At 35.7% G+C, this 27,838-nt stretch overlaps 1 protein-coding gene across 8 annotated transcripts; it reads right to left on the minus strand.

Moving 5' to 3' along the window:
- Nucleotides 1-1,668: 1,668 nt before the first annotated feature.
- On the minus strand, nucleotides 1,669-19,263 carry LOC107803178 (uncharacterized). Of its 8 annotated transcripts, XM_075252666.1 has the most exons (11): nucleotides 19,052-19,225; nucleotides 18,271-18,583; nucleotides 17,446-17,520; nucleotides 11,973-12,170; nucleotides 10,969-11,218; nucleotides 10,672-10,875; nucleotides 10,467-10,559; nucleotides 10,288-10,388; nucleotides 9,738-10,129; nucleotides 9,566-9,650; nucleotides 1,669-1,925 (listed from the first exon to the last, which is right to left on the minus strand). In XM_075252666.1, the coding sequence occupies exons 5-9, from the start codon at nucleotides 10,972-10,974 to the stop codon at nucleotides 10,123-10,125; spliced, it is 411 nt and encodes a 136-aa protein (XP_075108767.1). In that variant the 5' UTR covers nucleotides 10,975-11,218; nucleotides 11,973-12,170; nucleotides 17,446-17,520; nucleotides 18,271-18,583; nucleotides 19,052-19,225; the 3' UTR covers nucleotides 1,669-1,925; nucleotides 9,566-9,650; nucleotides 9,738-10,122. The 8 variants fall into 8 exon arrangements, with proteins under 8 accessions (XP_075108767.1, XP_075108773.1, XP_075108765.1 ...); XM_075252672.1 differs by lacking the exon at nucleotides 18,271-18,583 and having other exon boundaries at nucleotides 10,241-10,388; nucleotides 19,052-19,228; XM_075252664.1 differs by lacking the exon at nucleotides 18,271-18,583.
- Nucleotides 19,264-27,838: the final 8,575 nt, after the last annotated feature.

Raw genomic sequence — 27,838 nt, forward strand, 5'->3', positions numbered from 1 at the left:
CTTTATTTAATGTTGTGGCACGATGCAATGTCATAGCATCCTCAAGTGAAGTAAATACTCTCTCCAACTTTTCTTAAGTAGTGAGTCACCCGGTGACCATTGAATCGAAATATTTCATGGTTCTTTTTCTTCAAATCCATTGCACTGAAAGGTGTCACACTAATAATTTCAAATGGACCGCTCCACTTTGACTTAAGCTTCCCGAAAAACATCCTTAACCTTGAGTTAAACAACATCACTAGATCACCAACCATGAACTCCTTATTCCAAATATACTTGTCATGAAGGTATTTCATCTTTTCTTTGAACAAGGATGAACTCTCATAAGCATGGTACCGTAACTCATCTAATTCATTCAAGTGTGTAACTTGCAAGTTAGCGGCTACATCCCAATCAAGATTCAATTTCTTCAAGGCCCATATTGCCTTGTGCTCTAGTTCCACTAAAAGATGACAAGCTTTCCCGAACACCAATCGATATGGGGACATTCCGATAGGTGTTTTGTAAGTTGTCCTATATGTCCACAGTGCATCATTAAGCTTTTTGGACCAATCCGTCCGATTTGCATTCACCTTTTTGAAAAAAATACTCTTTATCTCCAAGTTGGAGACTTCCACTTGACCACTAGCTTGTGGGTGATAGGGAGTCGTGATCTTGTGAGTAACACTATATTTGCTAAGTAAAGTATCAAAAGCCTTGTTGCAAAAATATGATGCCTCGTCGCTTATTATTGCACGTGGAATACCAAATTTTGTAAAAATATTCTTCTTCAAGAAAGGCACTACACTTATAACCTCATTGTTGGATAGGCAACAACCTCAACCCATTTAGACATATAATCCACTGCGGCCAAAATGTAGGTATTTCCACAAGAACTCACAAAAGGGACCGTAAAGTCAATGCCCCAAACATAAAAAATATCAATCTCCAAGATGGTTGTAAGAGGCATCTCATATTGTTTTGAAATTCCACAGGTCCGTTGACATTCATCACATCTTTTCACCAAGTCATTTGCATCTTTCAATACTACAAATAAGACCTTTAGCGGCAATACAAAATGGCTTTAGCGGAAACAATAATAGCCGCTATATCTTTTACAGGCCATTGGTCTTTTGCCACTGAAACTGGGGTCGGCAAAGCCTTAAGCGTCTATTCTCACAAAAGCTGGTAAACTGTATTTTTATTGCCGCTAAAAGTTATTATCTTTAACGGCAATTATTTGCGGCAATTATAATGGCTACTAAATCCAATCCAAAATGGCTAATTATACTTCTTTAGCGTCCATTATTATAGCCGCTACATTCAAAATAATTTCCGCTAAAAATAGCATCATTAAGGGAAATTGTTTGTGGCAATTATAATGGCTACTAATTCCAATCTAAATGGCTAATTATACTTCTTTAGCATCTATTTTTTATAGACGCTAAATTAAAAATAATTGCCACTAAAAATTCGCATCTTTAATGGCAATTATTTTGTGGCAATTAAAATGGCCATAATATCCCTTCTAAAAACATCTTAGTTTGCCCTTTTAGCTTCCATTCTAATGGCTAATATGTTTAACTAAATTGCCGCTAAACGTCAATATCTTTAACGATAATTTTTTTACATCAATTATAAATAATTTAGCCACAATTAATAATAGTTACTACATTCGTACAGAATATGACTCAAATAATAAAATATATTAATATTAATTAAAAAAACATAATGTATCTCATTAATCTTAACAAACAAAAGAAAGTACTAATCAAAAATATTAGTATCACAGTAATTTAAAACATAAAAATATATTGTTTATACCAAATAGCTAATGTCATTATATGACTAATCCAGACGAATGATGGTCTTCAAATGATTTTCGCAACTTTTCATGATTTTGAAATCTTTCACCCGCTAAATTATCCAATATCAGACAGTATGGCCTGAAATTATAAATAATTGTGTCAAAAGATAAAGTATAATGTGAAAAAACATCTTGAACATTCCATCAACTGTTAGAATAGCCAACTACCTCACCTAACATAATGGTGAACCAACAACAACCAAAGAAGATTACTACCAAGGGGAAAGAAATTGTGCAAAGAAAAAGTAGTACAACAATAGCTCATATGCAGATCAATGCCAAAGCACAAAACAAAGGAAAAGTGACCAAGCAAATCTATATACCAATCAATCAAGTTCCTAGACCACAGAGACAACCTACTACAAGAACAGCTGAGACAACTAACAACATGGGGGAGAACAAGGATAACAGAGGAACTAATACTATAACAAAAATTGTGAAGGAAAAGAATCTCCAGGTGATGAACATGGGAGATGAGTTACTAGCTAGAACAGAACAATTTCCTGAAAATCAGAGAAAACCTATAACAATTGCAGCTGAGACAAATAATACAATGAGCGAGAATAAGGAAAATGGAAGGGCTGATTCTGTAATAGAAGCTGAGAAAGAAAAGAATCTCCAGGATCCAGAATCACCTAGCATCTTCCAGATGATGAATAGGGGAGAAGAACTATTGGTTAGAATGTGATAGCATCCTAGGAAGTTCAACTCTATTCAAGGACATGGATGAAGCTTTTGAATCTCAAAGATGGCCTTTAATAAGAGTTCAAGCTAAGGAATTACAAAACAAGATCATTAGACTTCAAGTGCAAATGAAGAAGTTATTAATTGGGAGGAAGAGCTCAAGGATAAAGGATGTGAATTGGCTAGGTGATAGCATCAAGGACAAGGATAGAGTTTTGGAAGCTCCAAGGCCATATACAAGATCTCAAGCTAAAGAGTTGCAAACTAAGGTTGCTAGACTTCAATGGCAAATAAAGAAGCTTTCAATTGTAGAGGAAGAGCTCAAGACCAAAGGAAATAAATTTTCCAAATTTTACAATTATATGGTGGTCCAAATTGAAGTCCAAGAGGAGGAAGATCGGGTCACCAAATTAGCCCTTGAAATCCATCAAAAAGGGCTCAAAATAAGTTTAAAAGAGGTCCAAAAGGGGGTGTTTCAAAAGGAGCCCAATTGGAGTCCAAACCAATGGCCCAAACTAGTTGTTTTAAGGCCCAAATCTGCCCCAAAGGGTCTTGGCCGCCCTCACCTAATTTTAATGACTTTTCTTACTCCTTAGCAACCACCCTACCTAATTGTAATGACTTTGTATGCCTTAGCAACCACCCTACCTAATTTTAAGGACTTTTATGACTTAGTACTCCTATAAATAGGGAGTTCTTCTCATTCATAAGATACAACATTTTTGATTAAGTATATCATACTTTGAGAGTTCTTTTGAACCTTTGTTACTTGTGCTTTGAGATTTATCTTTCAACCTTTACTAGTTCTTAGTTCAAGGTAGTAAGATTACTTCTCTTTTATGATATCTTTGATTCCTTTGTGGTATTCTTAGAAGGCGATTAATACTAGTTATTAATTGTTGTCTCAAGTTACTCGTAAAGTGGTCAAGATCCGAATCTATTGTTTTGATTTGCTTTTTAAGTAAAGGCGTTTGATTTCTTCCATAAATCAAGACGTTGTTACTTTGATCTTGTCAAGGCTATAGAACTTACGTTCTTGGAAGTTCTTGGAATTCTTTCCTTGAATTCGTCCCATATCCTTTATTTTCATCTCTTTAATTCTAGTTGTTCAATTCCTTGTTGTTATTGTTTCCCCATTTACTTCTCAAATTCTTACTCTAATTTGGATTCCCGACCTAGTTGTTATCAAGTGGTATCAGAGCGGTTTTTATCAAGATTTCGTTCTTGGTAAGTCTTGGGATTTCTTGAATACTAAGAGCAAAGAAAAAAAAATTAAAAAAAAAAAGAAGAAGCGAAAATCAGTTTTTAGAACAAAAAAAATAGAATTGAGTGCTCTCCGGGATATTTTTTTGTATCTAATTTGTTACCAAAAATTAACAAAGGAAACAAGAAGAGGGGATCCTAGATTTTCTTACTCTTTCGAATCTAAACATATAATCCTTTCCTTTTTGTTCGCGTCATGTTTCAACCGAGCCTAATAGTTCTAGGATTTGGTTTTTCTTTCATTAGTTCCCCAAAAATCTGAATTTTACTACTAAGAACTTCATACGAGTTGGTTTAACTATAAATCTACAAAGTATTTTGTTCAAAGGTCATTTCGAGAGAAAAAAAGGATAAAGTGTGTGAGAGAACAATTGAAAAAAAAAACAAAGAAGCCAAATTAGAGAGATTCATATTTCCTTTAATCTATGTCAAGATATCTCAAATAGGTAGTTGCAGTGGAAGGAGTAGATCTATGACTCTTGAAAGGTCGATATTACAATATATCGAATGGAAAGAAGACAATGGTAAAGTTATTTTTCAAACAAGAGCTAAAGTGATGTCTACAATTTATACCCTTAGAATTGACAAAGCATTTAACTATAACTTAATTAGCACTTATATGGTTGAGAAATTGAACTTGCCTTGTGTTGAACATATTGATCCCTACATGTTGAAAGGAGTAAAGGTAGATAAAAGAGTGTTATTACCATTCTCTATTGGAAGGTATGAGGATGTGATCTGGTGTGATGTCATTCCCATGAATCGTTTTCATATCTTGTTGGGAAGGCCATGGAATATCTATAGAAGTGCTTCATATAGTATCGAAAAAAATAGATACTCTTTTGAGGTTAATGGGAAGAAACTCAGTCTTGGACCTTTGACTCCCTCACAAATTTGTACAGATGAAAAGATTGTTAAAAAGAATATGGAAAAATACGAGAGAGAAAAGAATGAGAAGAGTAAGGGAGTGCATGTTGACATTCCAAGAGAGGAAAAAGGAGAGGTTGTCTTGAGTAAAAAGAGTGGGATGTCAAGTGAGGTAAACAATGATCTTGAGAAAAAAGAAAAGAGAGAAAGCAATAAGAGAAACAAAGTTTGTAAGGTAGAGAGAGAGAAACAAGAGAGATTGAGTGAAGGAAAAGAACTCTTTAGTGAGAGAAAAGAGGCTAAGGGTGAGGAAAACATTAGTTTTGCGATAAAAGCCAAAGAGAGTGTAAGCAAGAAAAACGTTTCTTTACTTCCTAACCCATTAACTCTTTCTTGTTTTAGTTCTTGTGATTTTGTGCAGCCACGTGATGAAATACCTTTTGAAAGGAGTGGTGAGGCGCAAGAGATGGTGGCAAAAGATCCAATTGGATTCCAACATAAATTCGGCAATATCAATTCTTGTTGGATGGTGGAAGACAAAAGCTTGATTAAATTCTTTGTTATTAAACCTTTTGACTATTTCGATTCTTATTTACAGGGTTATGACATGGAGTTGCCTAAAAGCATTGCTAAGGTGGAGCCAATGCATAAAAGAATACAAGGTGATGATGTTCCATTGGTAAATAAGTCCAAGTATGGTATGTATAATTGGTTTATTTGCATTCTTGGTCTTTCTAGAACACCTAAGGTATTTTTGGAAGTAATGAATTACACTCTTATTTCTTATATTGGTGACTTTATAATTTTTGTAGATGATGATATTTTGATGCACATCAAGTCATTAACTATAATATCTAAGTTAATGTGTAAGAGTAATTCGCTTCCTTTTGAAATTGTGTATGACATAGATGATTACTTATTCCAACTTGGTGGAAAGAGGCATGGAATTTCTGTGAAGAGGCTTGCAAATGAGTTAAATATTTCTTCTTATCTTATTCAAGTGGCTAATGAGTTTTCATGTGCTAAAGAATGTGATCTTTGTTATGTGATGGGGAGTCATTCTTCAAGTCATGTTCATTGTAAGATTGTACAAGTATTTGTTTCTAGTAAAGAGGATATGCATGATTGTTGTAATACTGGTGATCAAATACTCTTTCATGTAGAGGAATCCATGAGATTTGTAATTGTAGTTAGTAGTCTATATCATGAATGTATCTTGTTTGTTAAATGTGGTAAAGGTACTTATATTAAATGGATGTGTAGTTACTCTCTTATAATTTCTTTATCATGTATACTCATGGACTGCCGTACCGACAAGATCGAATTGCAAGTTCCATTGCATGGTGCATCTAAGAGAGGTTTTTATTGTATTAATCTAGGTAGACATAAATTTTATTGGGATGATGATGTCCATATTCTTTATAAGGGAGTATTTATACCTATTAGGATTGATTGGGTTAAATGGACACATTGTCACTATCTTATTTTATTCCTACTATTTTTTCAGATTAGTGGATACCATTTACTAGTGCGTGTTTTCTTTTTCTTGCAAGGTCAAAATTCGAGGACGAATTTTCTTCAAGAAGAGGGGAATGATAGCATCCTAGGAAGCTCAACTCTATTCAAGGACATGGATGAAGCTTTTGAATCTCAAAGATGGCCTTTAATAAGAGTTCAAGCTAAGGAATTACAAAACAAGATCATTAGACTTCAAGTGCAAATGAAGAAGTTATTAATTGGGAGGAAGAGCTCAAGGATAAAGGATGTGAATTGGCTAGGTGATAGCATCAAGGACAAGGATAGAGTTTTGGAAGCTCCAAGGCCATATACAAGATCTCAAGCTAAAGAGTTGCAAACTAAGGTTGCTAGACTTCAATGGCAAATAAAGAAGCTTTCAATTGTAGAGGAAGAGCTCAAGACCAAAGGAAATAAATTGTCCAAATTTTACAATTATATGGTGGTCCAAATTGAAGTCCAAGAGGAGGAAGATCGGGTCACCAAATTAGCCCTTGAAATCCATCAAAAAGGGCTCAAAATAAGTTTAAAAGAGGTCCAAAAGGGGGTGTTTCAAAAGGAGCCCAATTGGAGTCCAAACCAATGGCCCAAACTAGTTGTTTTAAGGCCCAAATCTGCCCCAAAGGGTCTTGGCCGCCCTCACCTAATTTTAATGACTTTTCTTACTCCTTAGCAACCACCCTACCTAATTGTAATGACTTTGTATGCCTTAGCAACCACCCTACCTAATTTTAAGGACTTTTATGACTTAGTACTCCTATAAATAGGGAGTTCTTCTCATTCATAAGATACAACATTTTTGATTAAGTATATCATACTTTGAGAGTTCTTTTGAACCTTTGTTACTTGTGCTTTGAGATTTATCTTTCAACCTTTACTAGTTCTTAGTTCAAGGTAGTAAGATTACTTCTCTTTTATGATATCTTTGATTCCTTTGTGGTATTCTTAGAAGGCGATTAATACTAGTTATTAATTGTTGTCTCAAGTTACTCGTAAAGTGGTCAAGATCCGAATCTATTGTTTTGATTTGCTTTTTAAGTAAAGGCGTTTGATTTCTTCCATAAATCAAGACGTTGTTACTTTGATCTTATCAAGGCTATAGAACTTACGTTCTTGGAAGTTCTTGGAATTCTTTCCTTGAATTCGTCCCATATCCTTTATTTTCATCTCTTTAATTCTAGTTGTTCAATTCCTTATTGTTATTGTTTCCCCATTTACTTCTCAAATTCTTACTCTAATTTGGATTCCCGACCTAGTTGTTATCAGAATGGAACAGGTTCACATGGTCGAGGAGAAGCAGAACAATGATTTACAACTAATTACCAACCGTGAGAGGGATTCTGAGAAAGCACATGATCCAGAAACTGACAAAACAAGAAAGGGACAAGTACAAGTAGTAATGTGATCGACAATATGAATCAGAATTCCACCATCAGTCCAGATAACTCATCTTCTTACTCCAACAACTCCTATCAAAGTGCTAAAGCTAGAAAAAGGGATAATAAGAAGAAAAGAATGCTGGAAGTTATTAATGTGCAACATGGAATTCCTTTTGAACCTTGCCAATCTGCTTGCAAAGACAATGGGAATATCCGGGGGGAAGGAGTGAATGATGTGAGAGATTTTAATCTAGTTGTCGAGCTATACGGGGAACAAGTAGCATGTGATCTGAATTGTCAAATGAAACTGGTGGATGAGGAAACTGATCAAGAGACTGAATATGATAATCATATGCAAATAGCAACTAAGGAGAATGATTAAGAAATAGAAAATGAGGAAACAGATAGTGATAGAGAACTATACAATTGTAATGCTAGTCCAGAGGAAACTATAGAGATCCTAATTCAACCTTTTGGCATGCGGAAGAAGGTAGATCAAGGAATCCAAACGGAATTGGATAGAGTAATCCAGCAGGGACATCTTTCTCCTAGATATTTCAATAACAAAACCAACACCAAAGGAAAAGATCTCATAAAGGGATCCCAAAAAGTTCCTAAAAAGAACTTTTAATGATTAATATTCTCAATTGGAATATTAGTGGGATGAAATCTCAAGCATCAACAAAAAGAGTAATCTCACTCATGCAAAGATACATAATTTCTTTCTTGGTTTTCAGGAACCATTTGTTGGTGAACCAAATATTAGTAACTACATCAGGACCTTTGGGATGACTAACTGCTTCTCTAATAGTAATAACAAAATTTGGTTGTTCTGGAGTCATGATATCATCTGTGATATTCTGGACAATATGGATCAAATAGTCAACTGTTGACTATCCCATATTACCATTGATACACCAGTGTACATCTCAATTGTTTATGCTAAATGTACTGGCATCGAAAGAGAAGAACTATGGAATGATATGAGATATTTTGCTACTGGAGGGACCTACCCTTGGGCTGTTTGTGGAGATTTTAATTCTATCACTATGAAGGAAGAAAAAAAGGGAGGAAAACCTTTTAACCTAAGGAAGAACCTTCCTTTTATTTCTTGCATCGATGATTGTATGCTAATGGATGTACGTTTCAATGGTAACAATTTTACCTAGTGCAATAATAACAAAAAAAGTAGAAGAAAATTTGGAAAAGATTGCACTGGTAATTCTTAGTCTTTTACTTTATGCGGTTGATTTTAGGCTGAGTTGTCTCTAATCTTAACTTTAGTAACATAGTCTAACCTTCTAAAATACATATTTGACCCTATAACTTGAATGTGATCAGAATTAGTACATTAGTGGACATTACTGGAAATCCATTAGATTGAGTACAGTTCTCTTATGTAGTTTTGTTGATTCTGGGAAACAATGGTGCTGCCAATTAGCAGCATATCATTGAAGTCACTAATATTCTGGGAAACAAAGGTGAGCTGAAGGAACCACAGGAGGTTAAAGTATATTTCATCACTATGATTTCACTTTTAATTTTCATCTTGCAGGTCTCTTGAAGAAGATATTTTAGAAGATATGCAAATCAATATAAGCAGTAAGGGATGGGCGCAATTTTTCGGTGAATATCGTGGGCCTCGGCATTTAGCACTGCTTTGGCAACAAAATAAGGGAATTATGAAGGCATTGAGGTATCTCATCCTAACGCACTTCAGTCATTCTACATACCTACTATGGTGCCACACAAAGGACACATCAACCTATTGTTGGAATTCACAAGAGTTTCACAACAAACTGTGCATGATCAACTATGTGCACTTCTACTAGACACAAGAAGCAATGAGGTTTCTGGACAATTTTGATACCACAAGGAGAGAAAGAAAAGCTACAACTGCAATCTTGGACAATATGCTACTGGGAATATGATGGGATATCAAGAGAACAAGCATAGATCGCACACGAAAACTGGAAAAACAATAGCGACGAAGGACAAAGAAGAGTAGTACCATGAGAAGGTTGAGCATTTTCAGCAACACTAGGCATCCTTGATGTTTGTGGTACTCGTTCATGTCCACTATTAGCATCAGGGATCTAATAAATATTAACATGTTAGATAACAATACTTTTATATTATTAGAATTTCATTAAAAATGTCTAAAGCTTATGAAATGGAGTTACCTGTTCACCTGAGGTGCCATTGCTACTTTGAGGCATAGATGCATCAAGAGCATATTTGCGCATGAGTTATCTCATTTCGAGTAATTTTGATTGCATCATCTCCTGATTTTGTTTCATCATATTCATTTCTTTATTTTGTTTCTCCTTTAACTCGATTATCTTCTGTTCTAACCTTTGTATAACCTCATTAGAAGAATCATCTGCAATAATATTTCCTAAGGAAGACCTACTACCCCATAGAACAGAAGGAGTTGGACCAAGTCCTAAACCACGAACATACCCACTTTTTCATTTCCCAACACCTGTGAATACACATCGCCTTCCCAAGCAACACTATGAGGAGGTTGCTCAGTAGATCTCTCATTATTGCTCATCCTTTCATTTATCATTTCCTGACCATGGAATATACAACAAATCAATTTTGGAATGCATGAACAAGAAAAAATGCACATTGTTTGACGGAGTCATCAAACCAACAAAATAAAAGAAAGAGTAAATCTTACGATCGTCTTGACAAAATCATCATCCAATGGAAAAGAGTAAATCTTACGATCGTCTTGACAGAATCATCATCCAATGGCCGACCATCCTTACGTTTTTATGAGTTAATAAGAAAATTTCTGCTCGTGTAGGCTCAATACCATTTACAGCCTAATACAATAAATACGATATCAGATATGCGTGAAAAAATATTTAAAATATTATAGTTTGTAATTTTCACAAGTTTACCAGCTCATTCATCAAGGTAGCAATACTTTTGAATCCTCCTTTATGAGGTCTCATTTGCTTAGCCCTATTATTTCTATTTGCTTGTGTACGTCTCTGTCATTGAAATATTAAATGACATCTTACAAATTACAAAAAAAAATTGAACATAACTAAAATCAAAACGCTATAAAAATAAGCAGACTAGGAGTGTTTTGAAGGTTGATACCTTAGCTTTATCAGAAAGCCAATAAGAGACAAGACCACTCCCTTGATCCCTCGGTATGCGACTTGGTCTATTTTTTAGCAAAGTGTCTTTAGTCTTATATTTTTGCGCATACTCAGCCTTTAAATCGCACTTGTAATCTTTCCATTTCTTTTCTAGTGACTTTAAGATCCATGCTTCTCCACGTTTTGGGATAGAGAACTTCTTCTGAAAATATAAAAGCCAACATTTAGAAGATAACATCATGCATCAAAGATTGAGCTTTTTCACATAATAATAATGATAATAACTACTCCATACCCTCATAAAATCCACCAATTTCTTCTTTTTCTCCTTGTTAAAATTTCTCCAATCATCTACATGTAGAGGTGTTAGTTCTGGAGTTCTGGAGTTCTGGCAATAATTCCTAGAAAGCTAGCAAGCTTACGACCCTCTTTTCCAATAGCTTGGTTACGATTATTGAATGGTACATCAATTGTCTTTCTCGGCGGAAGTTTTCAAATATCTTTTAGTAAAGTAGGCCCACGAACCTTTCTTGCTTCCGAATTACCTAGAATGAAAAATATCTGAATCATCTGGTGATTTAAAGAATCCACAGTCAATCTACGTTAGCATTACGCTACCGGAAGAGACTAGTAAATCATGAATATTACTGTAAATGTCAGAATAACCAAAAAAACAACAACGTTCAATTTCCATAGATGACGAAATAAGAACCATGCACCTGCCAAAATTATTTTTCGTACAAACTTGGTTAGCCTCAAACTTCATTAAAGCAGAATGTGACAACTTCACCACTAAAAGTGTGAATTATAAAAGTGACAACTTCATTGATTGTTGGGAACATTCAAAATTTCACCAAAGATATGATTGTTGATTTCAATAATATGATTTCAGTAATATGAGCAATTCAACAATTAATAGATTACATCTCTATGAACAACAACAACTCCATAATGCTTGAATGGTGTGCTATAAGCCTCTGGTGTCCAAGGGAACACATAACTAACTCACTTCCAATTGGTTTATAAAATTAAAGGTATGCTAAAAATAGAGAAATGCTAATAATGTTGTGCCTAATAGTTATTCATATTTACTTTACTACCTTCTGAAAGTTATGGGTTCTTTCATTAGTATGTGCTTCTAATTTATCATGGTGTTCTGTATAGGGATATGTTGCATATAAGGGCAAGCAGTGGAACAAAGCCGTGAGATACTACACAGAGGCAATAAAATTGAATGATAAAACCACATACTATTGCAATACTAAAAAAACAACAGATTGCATACTAAAAAAGTATTACCTGAATCCTCATTATGTTGAATCTCATTGCCACCAGCAGAACGATTCGACTCATTAGATTGACCATCACGTGCTTGGGCTTCAAAGTAGTTCTGATCATCCATCAACTGCTCAATATATGGTTGGGCTCTAAAGTAATTTTGACCATCCATCAATTGTTCAATTACCAGTCGATTGCGACCTCTAGTTTGCATTGTTCCTTTTCCAAGATAAAAAAATTATCTAACTGCATTAAGTTATCACATGCAAAACACGAGGAAGCATCACCCTCATCTCAAGTTATGATAGAAATTCGTGCATACAAACAATGCCTTGCGATATAGATAGTTCTAGAGAAAATAGGTATTGATGCACCATAAAAAATAATTGTCCAATGATAATAAAACCTTAGCATATTTCAATACAAGGCTACAACCAACAAAATATAAGTAAAAAAATCACAAATAATTCACTCAAACATCCGATCATCAGCCAATACAAACATGGAAAATACAGAGATGACTAACAAGCATCTTTTATAAAATGACTTAAATTGAAAGAAAAAGATTTATTTATTAAAATTTCTGAATTAAAAAAAAACAAATTCCTATAAGTTCTTAAATAATGCTTGCAAAAAAAATATTTCATGAGTACCACCTATCTTATTAAGAATTATCATTTTCATTTTCAATATCATTTCCTCCCTCAACAATAGCTTCACCATCATTTGGAGAATCTTGAGATTGTATGTTCCTATCAATTAATATCCCATCGACTCCACTTCTTACCCAATCATTATACTCATCTTCTGGAATACGAGCATTTTCTAAGAGAGCTAAGTCAGTGACATCACTCTGCATTAATGACTCAAACTGATCACTATTTTCCTCTCCCATATCAAAAATATCTCGAGGTTTAATTAACCTAGGGACAAACCATTCATGTTCTTGAGGATCTTGCACAAATATTACTTGTTGAGCTTGTTCTGCAAAAATAAAGGGCTCATGATGTTCTCGATCGCCAGAGTCTGTCAAGCGCGAGAAGTTCACAAGTGTGAAACCCAAGTCGTCTTCCTTAACTCCTCTACCTTTGGTTATATCCACCCAATCACACTTAAATAAGACAACCTTAAATTCTTCATAGTAGTTTAACTCCACAATATCATTCAATCTGCCATAGTATTTGATATTTGCAGACTTTGGAGCATTGTCACTTGTACTTTCATAACTTTCAGTCTTTGAAACGACCATAACACCACTATTTTGTGTCTCCTTAAACTCTTCACTTTGCTTCATTCGAAATCAATACCCGTTATTTACATCGAACGCATTAAATTTTTTCGCAATAAAACTAGGCCCTTGTGCAAGGACTTTAACATCCTTTAAGATGTTAGATGTGGCTTCCTGCTCCTTTACCTAACCAAATAGAAAGATACAACTATAAATGTATATATTTCTACAAGGACAATAATTAACGTAGCCAATGATTTGATCACTTACTTTCTCCTTGAGCCACTCATGAAATGTATCGAAATGCACACGGTCAAGTTGATGTTGTGTCAAACGATGCTTACGATGTGATCTTTTGATTTCAACTATATGTTCTCTATTGATGTAACTCGCTTATATTATTTTGTTATCAAATAAATCATACATATATTCAATAGTAGATATAACACTTAATTTTTATAATTCTCAACCACCTCTGAATCGCAATTGAAAAGCACATGTCGATGTGCTTGCAACCATATTTTCTCATCCAACTCAAATACATCTACTCCACCATATGACTCCCCAACAGTAGGAAAAAGACATTTCTCTTTACTAGTAGCATGCTCAATGTCGTCATCGCATTTTCTTGAGCAATAAAATCTTGAATCTCCACCCTCCAGATATCGTGAGCAAAATGTCAAGCATTCATTTGCTATATATGCCTCTGCTATTGAACCTTCTGGGCATGCACAATTATGAACATATGATTTTAACGTAGCCAAGTACCTATATGAAATAAAGTAATGTTATTAGTTTGATATTATAATATTTAATAACTAAGTATATCTAATATAAATTCACTGATATTCTGCATACCTCTCAATTGGGTACATCCAACGATAATGTACTGGCCCCGCATGTTCAGCCTCAGCTGCCAAGTGAATAACCAAGTGTACCATAATAGTAAAGAATCCTGGGAGAAAGAGTTTCTCCATAGTAGACAATATTTCTGAAATTTTTTCTTCAAGTAACTTTAACTCATCTAGTTTTAGCTCTTTGCTACACAGAGCACGAAAGAATGTGCATAGCTTAATTATAACTGAATTGACTCTTTTATCTATTGATCTCCGCAAGGCAAGAGAAAGAAGTTCTTGCATTATAACATGGCAATCATGAGTTTTTAGCCCAGATATATTTCGTTTGCGAATGCAACGTGAGATATTAGATGCATAGCCATGTGGAAACTTGGCATTTTGTAGTACTTCAAAAAATAACTCTTTTTCCTTCAGAGACATTATGAAGAAAGTAGCAGGAAGATATGCTCTCCCACTAGCTGGATATTGAGGCCATAAGCTTGGTCTTATTTTCATATCCTTCAAGTCTAGTCGAGCTTCTAAGTTGTCTTTAGATTTTTTACCAAGACCTAATAATGTATAAATTAAGTTATCACATACATTTTTTTCTATGTGCATCACATCAAGATTATGGCGCACCAAGTTAGACTCCCAATAAGGAAGATTGAAAAAAATGCTCCTCTTTTTCCATGTATTTTTCATCACCCCACTTACCCCTTCACTAGACTGGCCGACAATAAACTTTATATCTTTAATTTGATTCAGCACTAGTGACCCAGATACTAGACAAGGTGCAAGTCTTGTTTCCTTAGTCCCATCAAATGATTTTGCATCATTCCGATATTTATGTCTCAACTTCAAGAAGCGTCGATGCCCCATGTAACAAAACTTTTTGCCATGTCTGAGCCTTCTAGATTGAGTGTTTATGTTGCAAGAAGGGCATGCAAACAGATCATAAGTGCACCATCCAGAGAGAGTACCATATGCTGGAAAATCATTTATAGTTCTCGTGAGAGCTTCTCACATTTGAAATATCTTCTTAGCAGAGGCATCATATGTTTCTACCCCGACATCACATAATTCATTTAACTCTTCTATTAAAGGTTGCAAAAAGACATCAATATTACTGCCAGACGCTTTCGGTCCAGGAATAAGTAAGGACAGAATGAAGAACTCTTGCTTCATGCATATCCATGGTGGAAGATTATATGGCATTAAAATAACTGGCCATGTACTATGAATAGTTCGCATTGCACCAAATGAATTAAACCCATAAGAACCTAATCCTAGGCGGATATTGCAAGGATCTCTAGCAAATTTGGGATATTTACTATCAAAACTCTTCCAAGCTTCAGAATCTGCAAGATGTCTTAGAACTCCATCTTTGTTTCGCTCTTCATGATGCCATCACATTGCTTTAGATGTTTCTGAAGACATAAACAATCTTTGCAGCCTTGGCTTTAAAGGAAAATACCTTACAACCTTGGCTGGAATTTTTTTAACATTATTTTTCCATCTAGAAGCCCCACAATTGCACTCATTGACATCCTTATTAGCAAACTCTTTCCTAAAAAGCATGCAATCGTTCGGACAAGCATGAATCTTTTTATATTTTAAGCCCAAGCTTTCAACTATCTTTTTGGTCTCATAGAAAGAAGGAGGCAATATTTCCCCTTCAGGCAACACATCCTTCAATAGTCCAAGGAAAGCATTAAAAGATTCATTTGACCATTTGAACATGCATTTTGTACGATAGATATGCAGCAAAAAGGACAGTTTTCAAAATTTCTTGCATCCAGGATATAGTTCTTCATTAGCCCCCTTCATGAGCCGTTCAAACTTATCCACCTCTGAATGAGGTTGATTTCCAGATGGATGAGCAGTATTTTCTTGTAGGTTTGGTTCCATCTGACCTCTTTCACTAACATAGTCTCCATGAATTGTGTAAAGCCTCCAAAGACATCATGTATCATTCCTCTCATATCATCGCCCCTTAAAGTTGATTCGCTGCAATTATTTACTTGAATATTATTTGATGCCTTTAGAGACTCCCCATGACAAAACCAAGTATCATATGAAGATATAATACCATTAACCGCAAGATGATCATATGCTGTAGCCCAATTTACTTGATGGATAAGGACACATTCACACAAGGACATAAAATTTTCTCTCCATCTTGTTTTTCAGAAAAGGTGTGGTTTAAAAAATCTTCTACCCCATTCAAGTATTCTTTATTAACTCTGTCACAATACATCCATCTCTTATTTCTAGGAACGCCCATGACATTCAAGATATTTTTTTCTTTTCTGTAATTATTATAAGAGCTAAAAATACATTAGTAAAAAGAGGAGAAATTCTTAGTGAATTAAGAAATGAGGAAGAAGAAGACAATATAATAGATAATCGAGGTTGATTCCATCATACATAACTAAATGCAAATAACAAATGCATGTAACTCCTTTGAATTGATTTAAGTTAACAAATTTGAATGAGTTATTTATTCAAACAAAGTATTAAATCGCAAAATCCTCATTCATATTAATAGCAAGGATGAACTCACGGAGAAAACGAACTGATTTTAGTAACGAGAATCTAACAACTATAATGTCTTTGCATTAGAAGGATTTATAAAAATAAAACTTATATTCTCTTGCTACACATGTAATTCAAGTAAATAAGAGTTTTCCTCAAAAGTATCACTTCTAATTTATAAAGTGAGACACTTTAAACTGCTAACTTAGATTCGGTAGTTTGGACATGCAATATAACTCTAGTTTTAATTCAAAAACAACGACTGAACCTATGAACAAGATACGTGAGACATAAAAAAAATACATATTAAATTAACATTTGCATTACTAACTTACGGTAAGTGAGCGAACAGAAACTAACTTATCATTCCAGCTAGAGAGTTTAATATTTAAACGAGTAGATTTAAAATTGATCATTTTTTTTTCTTAACAAGTAGAAATCTTAAAAGACATTCACCTAGCACAACAATCATTGAGTAATACTTTCGTGATTTAAAGTGCAAAAGGCGAAACTAGAACTAACGATATTTTTATAACAGAATCCAAGTAACAAATATATCTGGATAAAATTAACATAGTCAAATCAATAGAGCATTAACACAAAGAGATCTCGAAAGCTAACAAACCGAATAGTTCACATCCATTCAAATCCACAATTCAAATAGAATTACTTTATGCTTAAATTAACAGGATTATCTTTAAGTATAGTATGCTATAAATAACTTTTAACAATCGAAAGTAAACATATAACATTAGGAAAAACAAAGGAATCAATTCAATCAGTTGCCCGTCAATGTAACAACATTCAATCATAAATCACAACATAGCTGACACAAAAAATTATTACACAAACTGCCATAGTTAGACATCACACATCGGCTTAGGCTTTTGGGTACCTGCTAAGCAGAATACTTTAACGATGAAGATAAAAAAGTGAACGAGAAGATCAATTTCACCAACAATCTCAAAACCTACATAAAAAGAAAAGATTGAGAGTTAAACAACAGCGATGTCTCAATAACTTTTAAAGCAATAGTACAAAAAATTAGACATTTGACTGATTAGAAATAGTTGTTGGAACCAACAGATGCACTATGCAGATATTAGCAGAGAACTACCAAACATTCAGATTTAGAAATTACATAAGCACTATGGGAAGTTTTTATTTTTTATAATCGAATCGAATGTCTTGGAAGGGACAGTTCACATCAAAGTTTCAAAAACTTGACGTTTCTCTAAATATGACATGACATGTGGACAGAATTGGCATCCATGAAAATCATCTTCTTCTTTTTTTACTATCACTGTGGAATTAACATTAATTTTTACTTATCCATCTGCACCGGAGAGGATTGGTATTGCAATTTCTATCCTCTTGGATAAGGCCAGTTAGTTCTTTTTGCCCCCTGTCACTCTTTCATATTCCATTGAACCCACATTTCTTTTTCTTTAATAAAGTTTTAGTTATTGACCATTTTTGTCAGATTTGTGCTTAATATAGGTAGTAAAATATTACTTATTGATCGCAAACTGTTCCACATCCCAAAATAATCTAAGATAAAGCAAAATTCTTGACAAGCTTCCCATCTACAAGCATATTTTTGACACACTTGTCATATTTATCTATTTCGTAGTTTCTTTTCGTTCGAATATATATTTTAACATCCCAAAAGCTAGTAATATTAGCAAGAGCAAGAACATAATTTCTTCATCTCACTGACCTCAAAATCAGAACCAGAAATAACATCAATTTTCAATCCTTTAAGCAACCCATTATTGGTTTCTTTGATGTGATTTCCATGAGCACTAGAACCTATCAACAAAGTCTTCCTTGACACCACTTTATATGTTTCTTCCAATAGTTTCAAGAATGCTGACTCTACATTGTGGCCGCTAAGAGCTGATGTCTCAGAAAAAAATAGCCCTTGCCTCTATGCAAATTCGACTGCATCTTCAGTTGAAACTGCCCTCAAGTCGACTAGATCGTCTTTGTTACTGATCAATGTGATCACAATAGAACTATCGGCATGAGCCCTGAGTTTATCATCCCAAAATATAGGTTCTTTACATGAAATCTCATAATTAATTAATCTTAATGTCTGTGTAAGATATTATTTCATAAACGCGACTCAAAGCTTTTGGAGCCAACAAATGCACTATGCAAATATTAGCAGAGAACTACCTAACAATTAGTTTTAGAAATTACAGAAGCACAACGCTCTGGTTCAGATGGTCCTCCAACTACAAGGAATCTCAAGAGTTCGGAAAATCATGTTTTAGGCAGTTTTGATACAGTCAAAACTCAAGCACGAAGGAGCAATTAGATTCTTGAATCTAGAAAATTATACAAACCACCAATACCAAATTAGAAAAGATACTAAGAAAATTCTCATTCAAGAATTAAATATTTGGCAATCAAAACCCTACACCCAGAAATTAGAAATTTTCATTAACTCATAGACCTACCCAACTAAAAACCTAAAGATAAATAGAAATACTTACAAAGAATTTTGATGGTAGCCAGAAATTTCATTTCCGATGGTGATTTAGAGAGCAAAGTGATGCTGGCCGAAAATTTAATTTAGAGAGCAAAGTGATGGTGGCCGTATGAATTGTTTTCTTTAATCTAATTTCTAGGTATGAGAGGGTACGAGAGGGTATAACATTTTTGCGGGAGAGAATTTAGAGGAAAAATTAGAATATGGAGGGAATACAAAAATTAAAAAATAAAACTTTACCGTCTATATTCTTGAATCGCCACTAAAACTATAATATTTACCGATTAATATTCATTGGTCGCTAATATTTTCCTTCTACGAATAAATTAGCAGCAATTGATCTATTGCCGCTAATAATTGCCGCTAAAGCCCCTTTTTGTTGTAGTGTTTTCAGAGAGTAGGCCAATCAAAACACAACTTAGAACATTAACTGTCGTTCTTGTTCCACCATGATGACCACCATATGACGAAGAATGATAAACTCCAAGAATAGCACCGGCATACACCCCCTAATCACCCCATCCATGCAATATGGAAAAGGTATGGATCATCCCAAAAGTAGCCGTAACAATTCCATTTAGACTTATTCCTTTGGTTTGAGGATAACTCATCCGGAATGATACCACTCACAAGAAAATTTACCAAGTCAGCATAACACGGTACCTCTTTCGTTGAAAGTGCCAAAAGTTGCTCATCGGGGAAAGTCATTGATTTCAAGGACATCATGTGTCCTCCCTCCTTCTCAAAACGAGACAAGTGTTCTGCCACTTGATTTTCACTTCCCTTCTTATCTTGGATGTCAATGGCAAACTCTTGTAACAAAATAACCCATCTCATCAACTAAGATTTAGATTCCTTCTTGCTCATAAGATAGCGAAGTGCCGCATGATCCACGTGGATAATAACTTTGGCACCCATCAAGTACATGTGAAACTTCTCAATAGCAAACACAATAGCAAGGAGGTCATTTTTCGTAACAGTATATTGACTTGGGCACTATTTATGGTCTTACTAGCATAGTAAACCAAATGAAAAACCTTGTTGACACGTTGCCCCGAAACAGCCCCGACCGCTACATCACTTACATCACATATTAGCTCGAATGACAAACTCCAATTTGGAGAGGTAATGATATGAGTAGTTGTCAACTTGAGCTTCAATTGTTCAAAATCTCTGATACAATCATCATTGAAATGAAACTTAGCATCCTTCTCAAGGAGCTTGCACAATAGATTCACTACTTTAGAGATTCCTTAATAAAGCGCCGGTAGAAACCCGCATGGCCCAAGAAACATCTCTACACACCCTTCATCGAGGTGGGGGTGGAAGCTAGAAATAACCTCAATCTTCGCCTTGTCAACTTCTATACCATTCTTTGAAATATTATGGCCAAGGAGTCTTCCTCAACCATGAAATAACATTTCTCCCAATTGAGCAATAAATTTGTTTCCTCACATCTAGCCAACACTTCGTCCAAATTTGCAAGACAATCATCAAAAGAGTCTCCAACCACCGAAGAGTCATCCATGAAGACCTTAAGGTAGTCTTCCACCATGTCCATGAAAATAGCCATCATACACCATTGAAAAGTCGCTGGTGCATTGTACAACCCAAAAGGCATCCGTTTGGAAGTGAAAGTACCATATGGACATGTAAAGTGGTTTTCTCTTGATATTCTAGAGCAATAAGAATTTGGTTGTAGCCTGAGTACTCATCAACAAAATAATAGAAAGCACGGCCGACCAATCTATCAAGCGTTTGATCCATGAAAGGAAGAGGAAAGTGATCCTTCCTAGCGACTTTGTTTAGCTTATGATAATCCATACAAACTATCCAACCAATGACCATTCTTGTAGGAATCAACACATTCTTCTCATTGGTAACAACCTTCATGCCCCCTTCTTCGGGACACATTGAACCGGTGAGGTCCATGAATTATCGAAAATGGGGTAGACAACCCCAACATCCAACCACTTGATAGTCTCCTTTTCGACCACTTCTCACATAGATTCATTAAATCTTCTTTGATGTTCAATGGACGGTTTAGTACCATCCTACAACTTGATCTTATGCATACAAAATGCGGGGCTTATACCCCGAATATCCGCCAAAGTCCACCCAATTGCCTTCTTCCTCTTTTGCAACAATGCCAATGTGGAATCAACATGCACATTAGTCAAACAATAGGAAAGAATAACCGGTAAAATAGAACAAGGCCCGAGAAATTCATACCAAAGTTGTGGTGGCAATGGTTTCAACTCCAAAGTAGGTGGCTCTTCAATAGAAGGCTTTGTAGGAGGAGTCTTCCTATTCTTAAGATCCAAAGATAATTTACGGGGTGCATAGTTGTACGAATCCATTTCTTGCAAAGAGTTCACACATTTCATGAAACCATCCATTTCACCATCATAAAAGTTGAGCAAAACGGCTTCCAACATATCACCAACATTGATTGTAGCACTTGTATCATCAATAATAACATCGGTCACCACGTCTACAAAAGAATACACTTCATTGCTATTTGGTTTCCGCATAGACTTGCACACATTGAATACCACTTGTTCATCACCAACCCGAAAAGTGAGTTCGACGGCTTTCACATCACAAAGAGCCTTACCCGTAGCAAGAAAAGGCCTCCCAAGAATAATAGACACTTCATAATCAACCTCACAATCTAGAGTAACAAAGTCCGCGGGAAGAATAAAGTTATCAACTTGGACCAACACGTCCTCAATCACTCCCAATAGCCTCTTCATGGTACAATTGTCCATTTGCAACCCATAGATGTAGGTCTTGGTTTCCCAATTCCCATAGTTTTAAACACCAAGTTGTGCATCAAGTGTATACGCGCCCAAAGATCATAAAGAGCTTTAGCAAACTCGACACTCCCAATAGTACAAGGAATCGTGAAAGTACCAAGATCCTCCAACTTAGGAGCCATGGAATGAACATTTGCACTCACTTGATGAGTGACTTTGATAGTTTCAAAATTAATCGACCTCTTCTTGTTCAAAAGGTCTTTCATAAACTTGGCATAACTGAGCATTTGTTCTAAAGCTTCTACCAATTGCATATTAATAGAGAGATATTTCATCATTTGAATGAACTTCTTGAGTTGATTCTCACCATTTTTCTTGACAAGTATTTGAGGGTAAGGAGGTGGAGGCTTAGGCACAGGTGCCTTAGCCTTATGCACTGATATCAATCCGAACCTCATCATGTGCTTGAACATTATTTCTTGGGATTTCCGCCTCTTGGATCACTTGGTCATCATCCACAAATTTCCTTTCATTTGAGGTGGGTGCATTCCTGCCTCTTCCACTTCTTGTGATAACTGCCATGGCATGCCCCGTGTTGTTACCTCCTTTTGGGTTTACCACTGTGTCACTTGGTAGTTCACCCTTAGGATGAGTATTAAGAGCTTGAGATATTTTCCCCATTTGAATTTCAAGATTATGAATATATGTGGGACGTGAGGCAAGTCGGGCATCCTAATCCGCATTCTTCTCCATCATTTGCTTGAGCATATTTTCAATACGGCTTATTTCATTATTTAAAGAACTTGAACCGTGGTAGAGATAAGGAGGTGGGTTGCTAGGTTGTTAGTACATTTGGGGCCTTTGAAAACCCAATCCGCAATTTCCATGGTTGTTATTGTTTCCCCAATTTTCTTGATTATTACCTCCCCAATTTCCTTGGTTGTTGTTGTTGTTGTTGTGCCAATTTCCTTCATTGTTGGAACCCTAATTGCCTTGTTTATTTTAAGAACTCCATTGGTTTTGATTGGAGCCTTGGAAATTGCTCAATTGCCCTTGGTAATTATTCACAAATTGTACCTCTTTTTCTTGCTCTTAATAGGAATCATCTTGATCGAAGCTACCATCATCTCGTGCATAATTCTTCACTCGGGATTGAAATTGTGGACCCTTGATCCTATTCTTGTTGACCAAATCATTTATTCCTTCCATAGCATGACTTGCTTAGGAGCTTGTACTTGATTAAATTGGGCCTTAGCAAGCTGGGTCATAGTACTTGTCAATTTGGAAATGGCTTGTCTATGGTCTTGCAACTCTTTATGAAGATGAATCATGTTGGGATCACCTTGGGGAACATTAGCTTGGGATTTCCAAGCCAAAGAAGTTTCCTCCATCTCATCAAGAATCTTACATGCCTCCGCATAAGGTGTTGTCATAAAGTTGCCTCCGTCCAATTGATTGACAACACATTGGTTCATAGTATTAATACCACGGTAGATAGTTTGTTGGATCATCTTGTTGGTCATATCATTGTTCAGGCACTCCTTCACCATTGTCCGATAATGATCCCAAATTTCATGCAAAAGTTCATTGGGCTATTGCTTGAAAGCCAATATTTCATCTCGAAGAGTAGCCATGTGCCCAAGAGAGAAAAACTTTGAAATAAACTTAGCCGCCAATTCATTCCAAGTATGGATAGAATGATTAGGCAAGCGTTCCAACCAATCCAAAGCCTTTCCCCTTAGTGAAAAGGGAAAAAGCCTTAACCTCAAATCATCTTCAGAAATATTTTTTTGTTTGCTCCCCCAACACATATCTACAAAACCCTTTAAGTGTTTGTAAGCATTTTGACCTGGCGTCCTGGTGAAATAACCTCGCTGCTCAAGCAAAATAAGCATCACATTGGTAATTTGAAAATTTCCTGCCCTAATGCGAGGGGGGACTATGGAACTTGCTTCATTGGGAAAATCCGATGTTGCGCCGCGCCTGTTTATGGTGGTGGTGGAGGTGGGGGAGGTGGAGGCACATTGTCTTGTTGACCACGGCCTCGGTGATTTTGTTATGGAGCTTGAGGCATTTCATCAAGTTGCTCCTCTCGCCATCCACCTCTCCCAATAGCAAATATTCAAGTTCGTTGTTCGCCATCAGGTACCTACGATCACTTCAACAAATTAGAATCACAAAAGTAAAGAAGATATTTCGAGAAACAAAATCAAGTATCTAGCTAACACCGTAAAAGCTCCCCGGCAACGGCGCCAAAAATTAATGAAGTCCAATCTACACTTAATAATAAGTAGGAAATGATCGTTGCAATTATAATACCTAACTTGAGTCAGGGTCGAATTCTACAAGGAGTTTTAAGATCGGTATTAGAATAAATACTCAAGAAGAGAATGTGAAATAGCTTAATTATACTTCCAAACAAAGAGAGTAATTGTTATCTAATTTAACAACTAAGAAATTAGACTAAGTAAAAGAAATTAGAGAATGCAATATTTTTTGTGTTTTAAATCAAGTAAGAGAAAGCCTAGGGATATAACCTTTACATAGGTGTAAACCTAATGGGTATACTAAGTTAATTCTTGTTTGGTAGATCGAGAGTATTATGATCTCATGTACCCACTCAATACCTTTCGGTCATAGAGTGGTTATGCCCAAATTGACTTTCTTAAGACCAACTGGGCATCTAAGCAATTGATATGAGTCCAAGTGGGATTATCCCTATCTCTAGTTCAAATCCTTTAGTCAAATTAGTGAAAACCTTAACTAGCTCTATTTCTTATTAGCTAAGTTTTCCTAGACTAGGTTCCTCTTTCTTAATAATAACTAAGTCAAATAGGCATGAATCAATGTTTACAATCACTAATTCTAGATATAATGCATAAACAAGGCTAAATAACAAATATCTAATCATAAACAAGCATCGGTATTAACAATCCATAAGTTTTACACAGTAGGATTTGGTCACAACCCTAGATAGAATCTAGCTACTCGTGATAATTGACATAGAAAAATAAAAAAGAAGAAGTAATTAAAGACATAAACTATAATTAAAAGATAAAAGTAGTGGGGCTTCTCCAATTTTGATCACAACTTTTCTAAAAAGGTAAAATTTAACCGATATGGCTAGGAATACAGAATTGCCATAAAAAATCTTCCCCATATGCTAACAAAAATGCCCTTCGGGAGGTTTTCAGGCCGCACAATTTGATGTGCGGACCATGGTTTATCTTCGGCTTTTGCAACAGGTGGAAATCTACGGCCACATAATTATATCTGCGGCTGTACTTTAGCTTCTGCGACCGCACATTTTGATTATGGACCGCTTTCTCACGAGTCTTCTTACTTGGTCTTCTGCGCTTTCTCTGAACTTATCAAACTTTGTTAGTGCGACCAGATTTTGCGGCCGGACAATTGGGTCTGCGGACTACACTTTTACAAAACTCCTCAAAGGCTTCAAGGCTTCATCTACGACCACACTTCTATTACTGCGGATTGCATGATCATCTACGGCCATAGAATTACTTCTGCAGGTTACACTTCTTCTTGCATTTTTCCTTTTTGCCTTGTTGAGATGGTATACTCCTTTTTGAGTTATATTTCTTCAATGAGCTTCATTCCTCCAACATGGCTGCAATTCACACAATTTCATTAGATTTGGGAAACAAAAGTTACTACTTTCGAACTAAAACTAAAGCAAAAAGGTACCAATAGTAGTTAAAATCCACACTTATCAGATTTGCGTGTGTGGTTCATTTAATTTTTGAATGGTTCGGGAAGGACATGATAGAGTGATTCTCAAGCTGGAAGCTTTAAGTTGGAAGAGTTGATCAAGGTTTGACTTTTGAGTAAACGGTCCCGAATTAGTTATTTGATAATTCCAATAGGTTTTTATGATAGTTTTAGACTTAGGCATTTGTTCAGATTTGAATTTGTATGTTCCTAGAATGTTTTGGGTTTATTTGTCAAAAGTTGGCAATTAGAAGAATTGGAGAGTTCATAGGTTTGACTGGGAGTTGCTTTGGTGTTATCAAACTTTGATTATGGTTTTGAGACCTTATATAGGTTCATTTGGTGAATTATAACTTATTTACAAAGTTTGATTATAATCTGGAATGTCTAAGCGTGGTTCGAACACGTACGACGAAGTTTGAATGTTTGAAAGTTAAGAGAATGAATTGATCTTTGATTCTTGTTTTGATATTACTTATGGTGGTTATAACCTTTAGATAATTTTAGATGATGTATTTGAACTTATTGGTATGATTGAACGGGGTCTCTAGGGGCTTGTATTTCGGGATGGTTTCAGACCATTTTCATTTGATTCGCATAGATGATCTTCTGGCGTCTCTGTTATGCTTCGCGTTCACAGTCAGTGGGTCAAATTCGCATAGAGTAAGTTTAGTCGCTGGAGTTTTGTTCTTCGCGTTCGCGTATATAGGGTCGCGTTCAAGTAGTTTTGGAGGTGGAGTTCGCGGAGTAGTTGAGGCAGGCTGAAGCTTGGTATATGCGTTCGCGATGGACAGTTCGCGTTTGCGTTGGAGGGTGGCCCTTTGGTCATATGTTCTCGATGATTTTCCCCCATCCATGATGAAGTCTTTCTAGGCGGGTGTAGAGTGGTGCTTCGTGATCGCGAAGGATAGTTCTGGGCTTACCCATAAGCGTTATATTTTGAGTTTTTTACCCATTCTTTTATATTTTGAGTGCTAGACTTGGAGAGAGGCGATTTTGCTTGGAGATTTTCATATATGACTTCGGGGTAAGTGATTGTTTCTACTCATTTTTTTTATTATTTCAATAATTTACATGAATTATTAACACCCACAATATGAATTTTGATATGGAATTTAGGGTTTGTACTACACTTTAAAAGAGTGTATTTTGAGAATTTGAATACCGATTTTGACTAGGTTTTGAAATCTAATCATGTATTTGGACTCAACATGTTATGAAACAACAGATTTTGGTGTTGGTTCTAAATTATGGGCATGTGGGCCCGAGTTGATTTTTATTAACTCTTTGGAAATTCATCAAAAATTGAAGCTTTATGTATTGGGTTTGATTTTTATGGCATTGGTTGACTTCATTGGATGATGTATTTCTAGATTTGAGCCGGTTAGAGGTAATTTCTCAAGGAAAAATAAATTTGGAGCTTTGGACTATCCCGAATAAGGTAAGTGTCTTGCTAGCTTTGCTTGAGGAAAGTTTCCTAATAATTGGTATTGTTTGCTACATGCGGGTCATACACACACATAGGCATACATCCTACCTAGGGATCATATCTTGTATACATGCATACATTTATGCATTGTTATTTATCTATCCATGTGCATTATATATACTTATCTTTCATTCATATGCATGCATCACTGCATATAGTACACATATATGGAGTGAGGCGATGGCACGAGGTTTCTACCGTACGGATATTGGGATATTGTTATTTATTGGGAACGAGGTCTTTGTCGTACAATGACTGTAATGTGATATTAATTATGGCACCTGAGTTGTTTGTGCAACATGTGAGTTGTCTGTGCGGTTGTTATGATTATGGAACATTGAGTTATTCGTGCAACAACTGAGCACATGAGTTGTCCATGCAACACTTGAGTTATCCATGCAATTGTTATGATTATGGCACGTGAGTTGTCCATACAGCACGTGAGTTATTTGTGAGGTTATTATGATTATGGAACGTGAGTGGTCCGTGCAGCACGTGAGTTGTTCGTGCAACTGTTATTATTATTGGCATGTGAGTTGTCTACGCAACACGTGAGTTGTCCGTGCGGTTGTTATGATTTTTGGCACGTAATCTATCTGTTTAGCAAGTGAGTTGTCCTTGCGGTTATGGAACGTGAGTTGCCTATGCCACGTGTTGATATGGCTCCATCCCCCTAGGGTCTCCCTCTCATATTTCTCTCTTGATGGCATACACGCGGGTTGTGAGAAACCGACGTGTTTCTAGTTGATTGTGATGTGGGATCCTATGTGATGAATTATTGAGCATAAGGTAAAAGCTTGGCCATTCACGTAAT

The sequence above is a fragment of the Nicotiana tabacum genome, chromosome 1 (genome assembly GCF_000715075.1).
Source record: "Nicotiana tabacum cultivar K326 chromosome 1, ASM71507v2, whole genome shotgun sequence".
NCBI classification, from domain to species: domain Eukaryota; kingdom Viridiplantae; phylum Streptophyta; class Magnoliopsida; order Solanales; family Solanaceae; genus Nicotiana; species Nicotiana tabacum.

What these genes read in the sequence shown, in the direction of transcription:
- LOC107803178 (XM_075252662.1), bottom strand. Translation starts at nt 14,894, where the DNA reads ATGGGGCATCGACGCTTCTTGAAGTTGAGACATAAATATCGGAATGAT. An exon ending in TGGATGTACCCAATTGAGAG is followed by an intron (nt 13,948 to 14,037) that starts GTATGCAGAATA and finishes TATTTCATATAG; the next exon opens with GTACTTGGCTACGTTAAAAT.